At 43.0% G+C, this 13,539-nt stretch overlaps 1 protein-coding gene across 14 annotated transcripts in view; it reads left to right on the plus strand.

The window, feature by feature from the left end:
• Window positions 1-4,959: 4,959 nt before the first annotated feature.
• The window catches only part of EXOC6 (exocyst complex component 6), a 95,697-nt gene continuing 87,117 nt past the window's right edge, over window positions 4,960-13,539 (plus strand). For 5 of the 14 annotated variants that reach the window (XM_075758234.1, XM_075758241.1, XM_075758237.1 and 2 more), the window contains exon 1: window positions 7,439-7,576. In XM_075758234.1, coding sequence (XP_075614349.1) covers window positions 7,494-7,576 — 83 coding nt within the window. In that variant the 5' untranslated portion in view covers window positions 7,439-7,493. Of the gene's footprint in view, window positions 5,196-7,438; window positions 7,577-13,539 lie in introns of those variants that run through there. The other 9 variants (XM_075758232.1, XM_075758240.1, XM_075758236.1 and 6 more) reach the window with 3 other exon arrangements.

Consider the following 13,539-nt stretch of genomic DNA (forward strand, 5'->3'; position numbering starts at 1 on the left):
GCTGCCCTCCTAATGGGAGAGATGTGTGTTGTTTTGAGCAATTTACTATAAAAATAACAGGTGTAAAAGTGCAATAGAATGTTATTGCCTCAGTCTTTTGGTGTAGATTTTTATATACACTGTCCAATTATTAAATCCAGTGTAATTAAACCAAAAAGCAATGTATTTACAGATTTTGACTACAATTCAGGAAGCATAATTCACTTAAATGCTCTGAAAAAAACAAAGTCATTTCCCTGCTGGTATGTAATAGACTGGCAATATGGAGTGATTGGGAACGTTAGCAGCCTTAAAAGAATACATTTTATCAGAAGCTTGCTAATGAGATGTTTTAGTAGTAATGCATTGTGGAGACAGAGTAGGAATTCAGTTCTAGAAAAGTCAGGTTTTAGTTGTGGTAGTACTTTGATCACTAAAACAACTCCTAACGCATTTTCCTTGGCTTACGGTATGTCTGTAATACCTGATAATAAATGCTATTTTAAAATAGAAATAACGATTTTATATGCAATAACCTAAAGTACACTTTATCCTGCAAACCTTTATCATAATGAAGTGCATTTGGGACAATTAAAAACCATATTTTTTTGCAGCAAATGGCTGTGAATCATACACAGAGACCTTCTACCTAATCTGGGAAAGGTTATCTCACAGTTTCTAAAGGTTAATATAAAATTTATTAATGTGTCCAAGATGTATTTAATCTAAAAAAGTAGTAGATTATAAAGATCAAAGCATAAGAAGTAGGTAACCACTATACCTTTTAATAAAGTTATTTTAAACCTTTTTATTTATTTCATACACAATTTCACGGTTTTATCTCAAAAACCAAAAAATTCCAAGGAGAAATTTTTTGTGTATAATGAATGTGAAGAGGTCTAGAAAGGTACCAGAAGTCCCTTTTTATAGACAAAAGATTGCCATCTTCAGTGTGTTGCTGCCAGCTGAAGCTGATATTCCATTCAGCACAGCCTATGTTGTACATACGGTATTACTGCATATGTTACACTGAGTTACACTGAATTATCCGTTCCTGCATAGCTACTCTTGCTATATTTGCTTGGGCAAAGGTGCCTGATTCCTGGCAGCATAGCCTTGAGCATGATATTAGTCTGAGCTGCTCATTCCAAACTTTCAATAGTATATTTGAGAAAAATAATTTTGTCCTGATCAGATGGGCCAGGCTGAGGTAGATGCAGCTGTACCATTGATGACAGGGTTACAGGTATATGTATGTTGGTGATTAGAGGTATTTGGGGGGCTAGAGAAAGGAGCAAGAAATGAGTCAGAGTTCCCTCCTTTCTCCTGGTAAATTTTCTGATGGTAGCACTCATCAAGAAGCTCAGGTGGCTGTTCAGGTTACAGATTACATAAAATTTCTTAAGGCAAAAGATGGCAGTGGTAATTCCAGCAGCTCCTGCTCTGCCTGTCCGTCCCAAGAATCATTTGACAGGGTTGCTGCCACCATGCTTCATCCAAGAGGCCGGCAGAAATGTGTCTGAGCAGCAGGAAAGAAAGAAGCAGGCACAAGGGGAACATGAGCAGCTGGTGCAGGTTCTAGGGAGAATAAGCTGGTTTGAAAGGGTCTAGTCTGGGGATGAGCCCAGGAAAGGAGGCAGCACCAGAGCAGGAGATGCCAGAGAAATGACTAATGCCATTGTTGTCCTTGTGGAGGGATGTAAAGAGAGGATATCTGGGCAATGACCAATGAAGTCATTTGTTATGGATGGCATTGCATGTGAAAATTATCTATAGTAATTCCATTTGAGGGTGGACATTTTCCCCCTTCCCTCTTTTCCATGAATCATTCAAAATGGATTCCAATCCAACTGGGAAAGAAAATTAAACAAACATGGCTTGATGCTGCTAATCTTGCATTGGTAATTTAAAAGAAAAAGTAATCTACGCTGGAATTACATATCCAGTAAGGATGACTCTATACTACTTCACATGCTACTCTTTTTGTAATTGTCATGTGGGTAAAATGTATTTTTAAAGCATTACCACAGGCAGGCTAGATTTAAACCAGCAGTTCTTGGCCCTCTGGTGTCCCATTGGGGTTGGGGAAAAGTAGGAATTAAGGGAGGACAGGGAGAAAGGATGTGGCAAAAATGGTTTTGCTCTAGATAAGCCTCTGCATCCCGCTTCACAATCTTGTTGGTATTTACCTCAATTTCCTCTCTTATTCTATAAGGAGTTATGAACCATTTTTATACCTTCAGTAAGAAATAGGTGCTTTGGCATATTTTTTTCAAAAGAAAAATCTCAGGAAAGATGGCAGCAGCTGTCTTTACAGCTCACAGGCCCTGAGGTTTCTGCCTGTCCAGGCAATAAAATACCTCCTTCACAGAAATAGCAAGAATTTAACAAGCACAGAAGACATTTTCCCTTTTTCTGTCAGGGACTTCTAGCAGATTAATGCTTTCTCAGGCTTCTTGACCTGGTTAAATTTCAACTAGTTAGTACAAGTATGATGCCTCAGAAATGATAATTCCTACTTTCCCTTTCAGCATGGGGAATACCATAAATTAAAAAAATTAAAATATTTAGCACTGTCTCTGCTGATAGTCTATTTAGCTGCAGCCTCTGAGCATGTTATGTATAGTTGTGAAGTAAAGATACATTCATCAACTTCTGGCAGAACAGTGTATCAGCTTGTGTCACAGTACTGGATTTGTCCTTTTGTCTCTTTGCAAAAACTCTGTTATTTCCTTGGACAGGGCAGTTCCCTAAAGCCTTCTGAAAGTGGCCCTGAACTCAGCTGGAAAAAGGAAAAGCTCATGTATGACTGGAAGATGTAGATTTTGGGCATGTCAAATCATCACCGGGATTATGAAAGAGGTGGAGAGGAGCAGAAGACAGAAACGGAGAGGGGGAGCGCAGGTCAGACAGACAGCGTGGGGAAGAAGCAGGCTTGCCTGCAGCAGAAAGGGATTTTGGCAGGTATTAATGGACTCCTGCCTGTGGATCTGGGGCTGGCTGCAGATCCACCACTATACATTAGATCTTTCTCCACATTTCATGGTCTTACACGGGTTCGGGCTGGGTGTAAGCCACTCCGGAGAGCCAGGCAGCCAGGCCCGGGGCGATTTGGTCTCACCCTGTACAGAGAAGCAAGGTACTTCAACACCCACTTCCACAAACAGACAGATGTAACACCTGCCTGTTTCTTGGCCATTTACCTTTGTATTTGCTGCTTTTTACATGGTTTTGCTTTGTTATGAAACTTACTTATTTCCAGGCAGCTGTGGTACAATAACATTTGCACAACAGAGTACGGTTTATTTTAACTGATTTACTCCTAAAGCAAGTTTCTGTGTGACTTCTTGGGAAAGAAGGGAGAAGAAATTGTACTCAAAGCCTCTGTAAATATTAAGCTTACTTAAAACCACATAAAAACATTTACAAAAGGCGCCACGCTCCTATCGCTGCATCTTATTTTTCTTGAAAGCTACGGTGTGTGATGGCTGGGTGTAGATGTCTGAGCCATCTCCGATTCACCTGGCTTGCCTGTGCACTGCCACAGTGGCAGCAGAAGTACTTCTATCACATGAATAAACTTTAGGTTATTCAGTGTAATAATTTTTGCAGTTTACTGTCACAGTGTCACCTCATATATGATAAATAAATACTTAATCTGGTGTCTGTTAAGATTAGAATGAGTAGTTACAATATGCTTTCATCTGCATTTGTGTGACATCCAGTGGCTGGATGGGTCAATCACAGGCTCCCATTTCTCGGGAAAGGTGTAAAAATGGCTCACAACTCTGGAACGCGAAAGCAGGAAATGTTATTGGATATTAATGCTAACAGAGCAATTGCTTAATTTTAGTTTAAAAATAAACAGGTGATTAAAGCAGTGTGTTCAAGGGAACTTGTTACAGATATGTACGCATGTAACTCATTGTAGCCTTTAGAGCTCTTTCCCAGTTTTACTCGCAAGTTGTCCCCTCAGTGTTCCCGCTGGGCACAAAAAGAATGAACAATATATTGCCCTAGTCAGAAATGAGTAATTTCTGTTCTCCTGCATTTAACTGTTGACTGCACCACGTGTGTCAAGACTCTCATCAATTTTGTAAGGAGCAGTACTGAGAAGAGTCAAATTTTGATTAAAACCTCTGTAATATCAAAAATAACTAAACACAGTAAGACTTGACTATGACACACTATGACACTACAACACTGAATTAGGCTTCTAAAAAGTTGTTTAAATTGAAAGATCTAGAACTCCAGTCTCATGTTTGAAAGAACTGCCTGAAATTAAAGTAATTGGTGGCAGTTGTGTGAAGTATTTTCTTTGCCATCATCATAATGACAATGACTTGACAGTAGCATTGCTCAACATCCATAGGAGTTTATCCATGTCCTTTCCTTCCAGGATTCCACACAGGTAATGAATTAGTAATTTTGTTTGTCTCATGCTCATATAAAAATCACAGTTATTGCAGAATATTTTTTGCACTTCATTGTTATAAATAGCACCTGCTAATTCCGAAAAGGAAAAAGATGAGAACATAAAAATTTTTCTGCTTTTCCAATCTGTTTTACAAAGCCCATAAACCTTCTTAATAAATCCAGCTAATTTCTTGTGTGTGCAGGCTTTTTATATAAAAAAAGAAAAATACAATATTTAAAAAAAATAATATTTTTAATCTTATAAACCTTAACTGAGAAATTGAGCATTGATGTCTAGTATCTGAAATAGCTTTAAAATTGTGTTTTCAAACTGATCAGATTTCTGGCTTAATATTTATTAATAGTGAACTACTAAAAGGATCTAGAAATATTATTTTTGCCAGTAAATTTCCTATTAAGATAAATAAATCGGACATACACACACACAAAAAAAAGACTGTGCAGGCCTGGGTACTGCATATGAGGCAAATGCTACCAGCAGAGACAGGAAAACAGCAGCTGTGCACCATTCTTGGACACAAAGTCCTCAGGAGTCACGAGGTTAGCGCAGGATCTGTTTTTTCATGCCTGGTTTTGCTGACTACAGAGTCACTTAGTCAACGATAATAATCAGAATAAAAGTCCTCTCCTAAAGTTAGACTAGTTTTATGCTAATCTATGGCAAGGAAAAGCAAGTCAAATCTGTCAGAATTATATCTAGAAGAAAACAAAGATCAGATATATGAAAATGCCCTTGCTGAGATCCAGTCCTTTGAGCTGCCTCTTGGAACCACCTTAAGGTATGCATCGTTTGGATAATATTATATTGTTCATGATGGATTTTTTCCATTCTGTAGCTGCTCTTTCAGTCAGCCCAATATATTAGAAACTTTGTTTTTGTGACCCTGAAATCTACAGGAAAAGTTGAATTTAATTTCAGTGTGATTGGCCCTAAATGAAAAAAATACAAACCAAGGTCACCTGCTCAGCTTTTTCTTTTCACCAGGACAAAGCTATCTGTCACTGAAGGCTGCCTGCAGGTTCTCTCTGAAGAAAGAAATTACTCTTAAATATAAAAACAAGGGGAAAATTGGTCTTTTGTGTAGCAGTGGTTTTAGTTTGATTTAGCTACATTTTTAAAGAATTAATTGCTTTTCTTAGATTTTTTTAATAAACGCAACCTTTCTTTAATCACTAAAGACACAACTACTTAAGGTTTTACTGTTGATATTCCTAAATATCTGAACGTTTTAATATTTTTTGCATTTGCAGCTTATGGAAGTCGTTTAATAGTAAAGGTGCAACTGAAAAAAATTTCCTCTGCATATTCATCCCTACAAAAAAAAACCCCATAAAATATTATGATGTTATGTGTCTAAGTATATTGTCAGTATCTGTAGAAGAGTTTTAAAAATAGCCTGCTTGGCACTGTAGGCGTCAGGTTGCAGTGACTGTCAGTCTAGAGAAAGAAAATTTAATTTACCCTGAAAAATGCATGTGTCAATCTGTTACTTCAGTAATTTGGTGATGGAGGAAAAAAAAGTGGGGAGATTGTTACTGCATTTGAGTGATTTCTTGAAGAAGTACTACTGCAGCGGTAGCCTGTAGGATTTTTCTTATTTTCTTTCTGCGGCATGCACTTTGTAGCACTTGTCTACATCTGGAATAATCCTTGTTGATTTAATAGGTGTCATCAATAAATTCATCTGAATCGACACTGAATATGATAAAACCACAAGCGTAGACAAGATAAGCACGGCTTTCGGCACTGTCTATTAATTAGAGTCCAAGTGTAGTTGCACCGGGGCAGGAGAGATGAGTTTGGTTACAATAACTGGAAGGGTGATACACACAGCTGTAGCTGGCTGGTGTCTAGGCTTTGATGCATTCACAGTTGTAAACTGCTGTCAGTTCCTCACTGGAAAAGTAGTCACACATCACCCTGAAGTTTTACACTTCAGGCCTATTTCTTTACGTTGGCTTCCCACTTCTGCGCAGATAACTTTGCCCAGAAAGCAGGTGTATCCTGTCTCCTGAGCATGCAAAACCCAAGGAGTAGCTCGTCTTTGGCCACAAACCACAAAGTGTGTAATTTAAACAGAAAACGGGCTGTTTCTCCTTCATTGAAAAAACGCGGCTTTGCAGTACCCATGCTCGAGGGCACTAGGAAATCACATGCCGATTTCTAGCGAAACACAGCAAGCCAATGCACAAAAAGGTGCGCTTTTTGGTGGTTCTATTTTTATCCCGACCCCCAAATTTCTATCACCTAGAGAAAAGAAGGAAACAAGTCGGTGACCTAACTGGAATGCAGAAACGCCCGCAGAGCTCCCGCGTTAGGGGTTGGGGCCGCCGGATCTTCGCTCCGCGCCCGCCCCGCTGCCGCTTGTCTGCTGGGACTAGCACGGCCCCTCTGCACATGGGCGGGAGCGGTTAAAAGCCAAACAAATGTAAAAAAACCCACCCCAAGTAACGAACCAGAACTAGTCCAGAGGAAAAGGCCGGGTTTGACCCTATAAGCCTTCACGGCGTTTCTGCAGCGCGGTGCAACGGGGCGCGGGAAGGGCAGCTGGTCCCTCCGTAGCGTGGCCGGGAGAAGAGTCGGGTTTTGAGTGTCCCCCTTCTGCCACAGGGCCCTGCGCTGAGGGGGGCAGAGCGGGTGGCACCAAGCAGGGGCAGCCGCTCGCGGTCTCCACCGCACAACGGCGCCCGGAGATGCCCAGGGGACGGAGGGGCTTTGCCGGGCTCCCATGGCGGCCCCGGTGCAGCCCTTCCCCCGACAAGCGCTGCGGGGCACCGGCGAGCTAGGGCGAACCGGGCGGACGCGGCCCGGCGTGAGCTAGGGCGAACCGGGCGGACGCGGCCCGGCGTGAGCTGAGGCGAACCGGGAAGGCGCGGCCCGGTGCGACCTGCTCCTCCTCGCCCGCCCCTTCCCCTCCCTCCTCACCCCCGCCCGGGCCGCTGGCTCCCCTCCGTGCCGGTAAAACCTCCCCAGCGACTCCCGCTGTCCCCCCGCCCGGCTCCGCGGCCGCCTCCGCCCTCGGTCCCTCCCCGGCGCCTCCCGCAGCGACGCGGCCGCCGGGTCCCTCCCATCCAAGATGGCGGAGAGTCTCCCCGAGCATGATCGGATCCTGCAGGAGATCGAAAGCACGGACACGGCCTGCGTGGGACCCACCCTGAGGTGAGGGGCGGCGGGGGCCGCGGCGCCGACGGCGGCCGAGGGTCCCCCGCCCCGCCCGGCCTGTCCGCCCGCGCGAGGAGCCGCAGCCCGGCCCGGCGGGGCCCGGGCGCGCGCTCTGACAGCTCCTCCCCAGAGACACTCCGGGGCTGCCCGCAGCGCCTCGAGCGGGAGCGGCCGCTCGGGGTCCGGGAGGGGACGAGCAGCCCCCCCGCGGAGGCCTGACTGCCGCCTCCCGCCTCGGGCCCTCCGGGGGCGCCGCGCCCCGGGCGCCCGCAGGGTGGCGGAGGGAGAAGGGCCCGCCGCGGCACGGCGCGACAGGGAGCGAGGCTAGCGCGGCCGCGGGCGGCTGTCACCCCTGGGCCGGCGGCGCTGACAGGGAAGGGGGCCGAGCGCAGGCTGCAGCCGAGCCCCCGCCCCCAGGCTGGCCTCCCTGTGTCATTGTCTACTGGGGAAGTGGGGCGCTGCCTGGCTTCCGGCGGGGGTGGGCGCGGCGGGGCCGGAGCGGGGTCTCGGGACGGGGCGCGGCGGCTGGGCCCGCCGGGGGCGGCCGGGCTCGGGGCGCCCGCCATGACCTGCTGCCGGCCAGGCAGGGAGGGCTCCTGGCCCGGGCTTAGATACCGGGTATCTCCCTGGAGTGTGCCGGTACCCGCGGGTCTGTGCTGAGAACGGGACTGCAACCGTATTGTGGGTGGGTGTTTGCATCAGTAACTGCAGGGCTCCTCTGTATGCAACCTTTCCAAATGCAGTCTGAAATCTCCCGCCCCGGTCAGGTTCCTTCTGGAAACGTGATAGTGTTCAGAGCATTTCCAAAATGCTGTGACTTAAGTGGCTTTTTTTTTTTCTTGTCATTTCCCTCCAATTCCACATACTGCCAAATGGCGTAGCCTGCACCTTGAAGAAAAGGTTTTGCTTAATCTTTCCTGTCAGAGAAAAAGGTGTGAGTGCCCTTCAGTTTGAGCTGGGGAGAGAAGGGCAGGGTCTGAAGGGAGTGGATAGGGGTATGGAGGAGGCGCAAGGGGAAAGGGCATCTTCATCCTGGAGCTGTGCTGATGCTTCCCTCATTAGAGATGTCTGAAAGAAATTGAAAAGCACAGACACTACGCAAACTAGGGAGAGAGAATTGTGAGTCTGCATGTTATCTCTTTGGGAAAAAGCAGAGAGCTTGTGCGCAGGGAACTGGAAAAGGCGGTTTGTGTGGCAACGTGCCGCAGGGCAGTGAGTATGGTGCTGCTGGCTTCCCCTGGAGAGGGGATGGTGCTTGCTGGAGAGCGCGGGCAGGGCCGGGAAAGGGTGAACGTGGGATACAGGGATGGGGAAACTGGTGCCGAGAGCTGACAGAAGTGAAATGTACATTGCACATGAAATGGGTCATTTTGCACTTCGCAGTGAATGATTTTGTAGTTGGCTGCGTATGTCTGCAGTGGGTCCTCCAGTGCTGAGGGCTGTGTGGGAGGCGGCAGTCTGGGCATTTGTGTGAGGCTGGGGCTAATCAGTCCTCAAAGAGCCCAAATGGGGAGTGTGGTGGGGTGGCCCAGACATCACCCAGGGACTGCTTGTGGGATTAGCCTGGTCCTGGAGGCCAGCTCAGAGCAAACTGTGCTCTGATGTCCCCTTACTGTTCCTTAAACACAGCCAGCATTGGGCATACAGTGTGGAGGTGTTGAAGCTGAGCATCACAAGGAGCTTCACCTATGAGAGTTTGTGAGCTCAGGTTGAGAGAAAGTAGCTGAGATGCTTTCAGACTTGAATTGTCCCTGGAGGCAGTTTAGCCATGTTTCAGCTAACAAGCCCAGGCAGATTGGAGCTGATGTCTGCAAAAAACACACCAAAACAAAAATCTTAGCAACAAAATATAAAATATAATTGCAATTTTGCTACCATTTGCAGTATAGAGCTTGTGTAAGAGGAACCTATGTAAAGGGCATACAGAGAATCGGGCTGCACAGTGGAAGAAGGCGTGTTTGGGAGCCACATGTGTGGATGGGGGAGGGATATAAAAGGGGGTAGGGACAGTATGAATCTCTTATCCATATTAAGCATTTAAAATGTGTTAAAGTTTTTATGAATAGAACATTTAATTTCTTAATTTCTTTGCGTGTTCCTGACCTTTCTATTTGTATCTCATCTATCTTGTTATCTTACTGGCTTTTCAGAAGGGGAGTTTTGCATTGCTGACTTTCAGAATTTTTAGAAAAGAAGTGCGTGTTGGTCTGATTTAACCTCTAGTGTTTATTTACAAATAAAAAAAAATGATGCTAAAGGGTGATTACATCTGACAGTGTTTTGAAAGAAGTCCAGCCAACATCACAGAAGTATGCTGCTACTTTGTAGGAATAGCAATGTTTAAAATCAAAACTGTAGCTATCTGTTCAGCTATGCCTGTTAAAATTGTGAATTGCCGTGTGAAACTGAAAAGTCTAAAATCCCACATCTAATTTCAAGATCCAGTTCAGTGAACAAAAGCGTGAACATAAAATGGAGCATTATTTTTTGCACAAGATCTAGGTTTTACTGGCTAAACAAGATAAATCAAAGAAATGAGTAATTCTATGTGCAGTTGCATAAGGCTACAACATAAAGTGATCCATCGATTTCCAGTTGTGGAAGCCCTTGATGCCAGTTGTCTCATGTAATGACTGAAATTACATTCATTTCACTACATGAAATGGAATATTTTTGTAATCTGTGGTCTGTAGTGCTGGGAGAATATTTATAGCATTGTGACATGAAATAAAGTACCCACGTACCTACTTAAATAGCAGAACAAAAGAAGGGGCTTGAGGTGAGCGGTTCAGATAAGTAGCATGAGGTAATACTACATGCTGAAGATTGTAGGATATGCAAGATCTGACTTATCCTTAATTGTTCATATTGAGATTTTAATATCTTTCTAATGCATCCATGCTACATAAAGGAAGAGTAATTTTTTTGTGGGCCATATGTAGATTCCATGGAAACATGTTTCTGCTCTTGTTTCTCTTCAGGCTTTTGTTTGCTAGTTTGTTATAGCTGTCTCTGCTAGGGTGCTGTTTCCTACCCTGCTAGAAAAGCGGCAGCACTTGTGCTTATGATATACAAAAATAATAGCATATATTGATACATAAGTTTTGTGCGTAATTTACAGGTAAGTACAACATACAGGCTGATCCTGCAGGTGATTTTTCTAGTGCTGAGATCCACCCATGTATAGGCATGTGAAATGCGGGTCCTTTGTAGGAGGAGTCAGGGTACAGCTAGTACAGTTAGGGTTATTTACTATTTAGAAGAGTAAGTTAGCTCCTAAAGATTGCTGTGCATCGCAAGAAATATAAAATGAAGAGATTGTATTTGATTAAATTAATTTTATTTTTAAATTTTAAGTGGATGAATTTATTGATTTAAAATTGCTGGTATTTAACTTGCATCTCTAAATTTAGTGACACACACTGAATCATTATAAATGAGATTTAAATCAACTGTATAACATGCATTTCATTAAATAGGCAGACTGTGTATATAGCAGGCCAGGATTAATTTTTTTTTCAGCAGGCTCTGAAACTTATCAACATCTTTCTAGCTTTAATGGCTAACTAAATGAGATTGATGACAACACCTGTTAAAGGCTTGTCACTCTCACCTTTTTATATAGCATGTTAATATCTTATAATTCATGTCATATACATACTGTTGGGCTTTGCAAAACCAGGGAGAGTTGTCAGCGCATTTCTAATCTTTATAAAGGAAAAGGACAAAAAGAAAGGCAATTCCCATATCCCTCTCCAAAAAGAAAAAAAAAAAAGAAAAAAGAAAAAAAGATAAATATATTAAAAAGTTAATAACAAAAAACTTTCAGGCCCTCACTGAACTCCATATTAAATACATAATACATATTAACAAAATTTCAAGAGTCTGTTTTTAAGAGTGTCTCCATACTTCTTGCATACTCTGTTGGACATGCCAGGGTAATTAATAAGATAAATTCTATTCAGAAGAAAATAGTTGACCTTATCTGCCTGTTAGTTTTATGTTGGTCAAAATAGTTCAAAGTGGAGCTCAACAGAGTAGAAGATGTTCTGTGAATGTCCTGGTACACTATACTTACGAGACTCTTTGAGTTTATGGTAATGTGTAATATTTCAAAATCCTTTTTTAAAAACAAATTAATTAACTCTGTGATGGCTATGCACTGCCTGTCAGAGGAGTACCTCCATGCCCACAATCAGTTAACTAAACAACTAATACCAGAGCAAAATAAAATTTAAAAATTGCAGCGGAGTAGATGATGGCAATTTTATAGCTAAAGGTGAAGCTGGTTTATCTGGAAGTGGGATGTACTCTATGGCTTTGACCCACAATCGCAGCTCAGAAGTGTTCCTTGAAAGTCAATGTAAAAAGCTCTTAAGCAACTTCTCTGTGCCTTTGCTCCTGAAGTCTGTCATCACCAAGCTGTCGCCTGGTAGATGTTAGAGCATCTTCTAGGTTGCTATAAGTTGTGCTGGCCATGAAACTTCTTTCCAGAGTTATTAGAGGGCCTCCCATGAAGCCATCTCACCGGTGTGTTATCTCTGGCTATGGGAATTACCCTGACAAGAACTGTTAGCTTGATGGCTTTCTGTCCGATGCTGCAATATGCCGGGGCGACCTTCCACTGACCTGGGACTGCATTGCCCTGGTAAAAGCAGCACTGAGCCACCCAGCTGCAAAGCAAAACCAGTTCTGCACGGTGCTGCATTTTTCTCATTTAGGTTGAACAGAGTTTGGAGGTAGAATGTAGATTTGTTGTGAGCCTCGTGAACGAGTATGGGTGAAGTGTTAGAAGTCATTGATAACTGTTCATCCTGAACTTCTGTCCTTGTGTTGCAGAAAAGCTGAAGGCAAAAAGCACAGTTCAGTAAGGCATAATTAGAAGAATAAATTGAGGAAGCGAAGGTAGCAATAGTGATCCAACTGTTTGTCCTTTCCTGATCTAAGAAAATTCAGAGGTAGAAATACGGAGTGAGAGTCTAATTCTTTTGCTTTTACTGATTTGTGGTATGCTTTGCAATTGTAGGTGCTTTGCCCAGACTGGAGGCTATCATTTGTATTTTGGAAATATTCCTGTATCCATTGAGGGGACCTGTCCAAAGCCAAGTGAACAAAGTGCCTAAAATACCCTTTGGAGTATGACAGGATGCTTTGAAGCCTCAATGTAACTTGCTTTAACAAAAGTATAAACTATTATTACTAGCAAGCATGATTTAGTTATATGGTTCTGTATCTTTAGCAGAACAGTAAGCAGTAGCATAGGCAGTATGAATGACTTCTCTAGGTGTGGGAAGATAGTTCAACATGAACAGTCACAGGCTGGGAAATATTTTTTTTTTTTTTTCTGAGTGCCTATGGGCTGTTGGGATTTGCGATGTGGTTATCCAATGACAAAATGTGGTTGCCCTCATTTTTGCCCTGTGGTCTTACTTGTCAGGTATGATTGTCTAAAGGTGTTTTTCTATGTTCTCCTTATTTTGGTTTTGGATTTTAAGCCAGCAATTCACATTTTTTTTCTATAGCTTAGTCTTGTTTTAACTATAGACCAAATGTAAGAGGATCAACCAATATAAACATCAACCAGTGCTTTGAATCAGAATTTAAATAGCTTGATCATGTATTTCAATTGCATGTATTTCAATTTCAAATAGTATGATAATGTTTTGCAATATTGTAAGCTATTTTTATGGTTTGAAAATCAGTAGTCAGTATCTTCATTAATGTTCTATCTTCAAGCCCTGCTCAGTTTTCAAGTTAATGTGTTTCATTCCTGATTCCTTTTCAAATTGAAGTTACAAACTAGTCCAAAGGAACTAGAAATTCCATGTGTGTTATCTGTGGTCTTTTTTGGATCAGGTCACAGAGTGTACTTTGAGATATATATATATTTATATATCATATTATTATTATAGCTAACTCCTGTTTTGCAACTGGTTTGCTGCAGAGTAAGGAGAATGGCC

This window comes from Balearica regulorum, chromosome 7 (assembly GCF_011004875.1).
Source record: "Balearica regulorum gibbericeps isolate bBalReg1 chromosome 7, bBalReg1.pri, whole genome shotgun sequence".
Lineage (NCBI taxonomy): Eukaryota > Metazoa > Chordata > Aves > Gruiformes > Gruidae > Balearica > Balearica regulorum.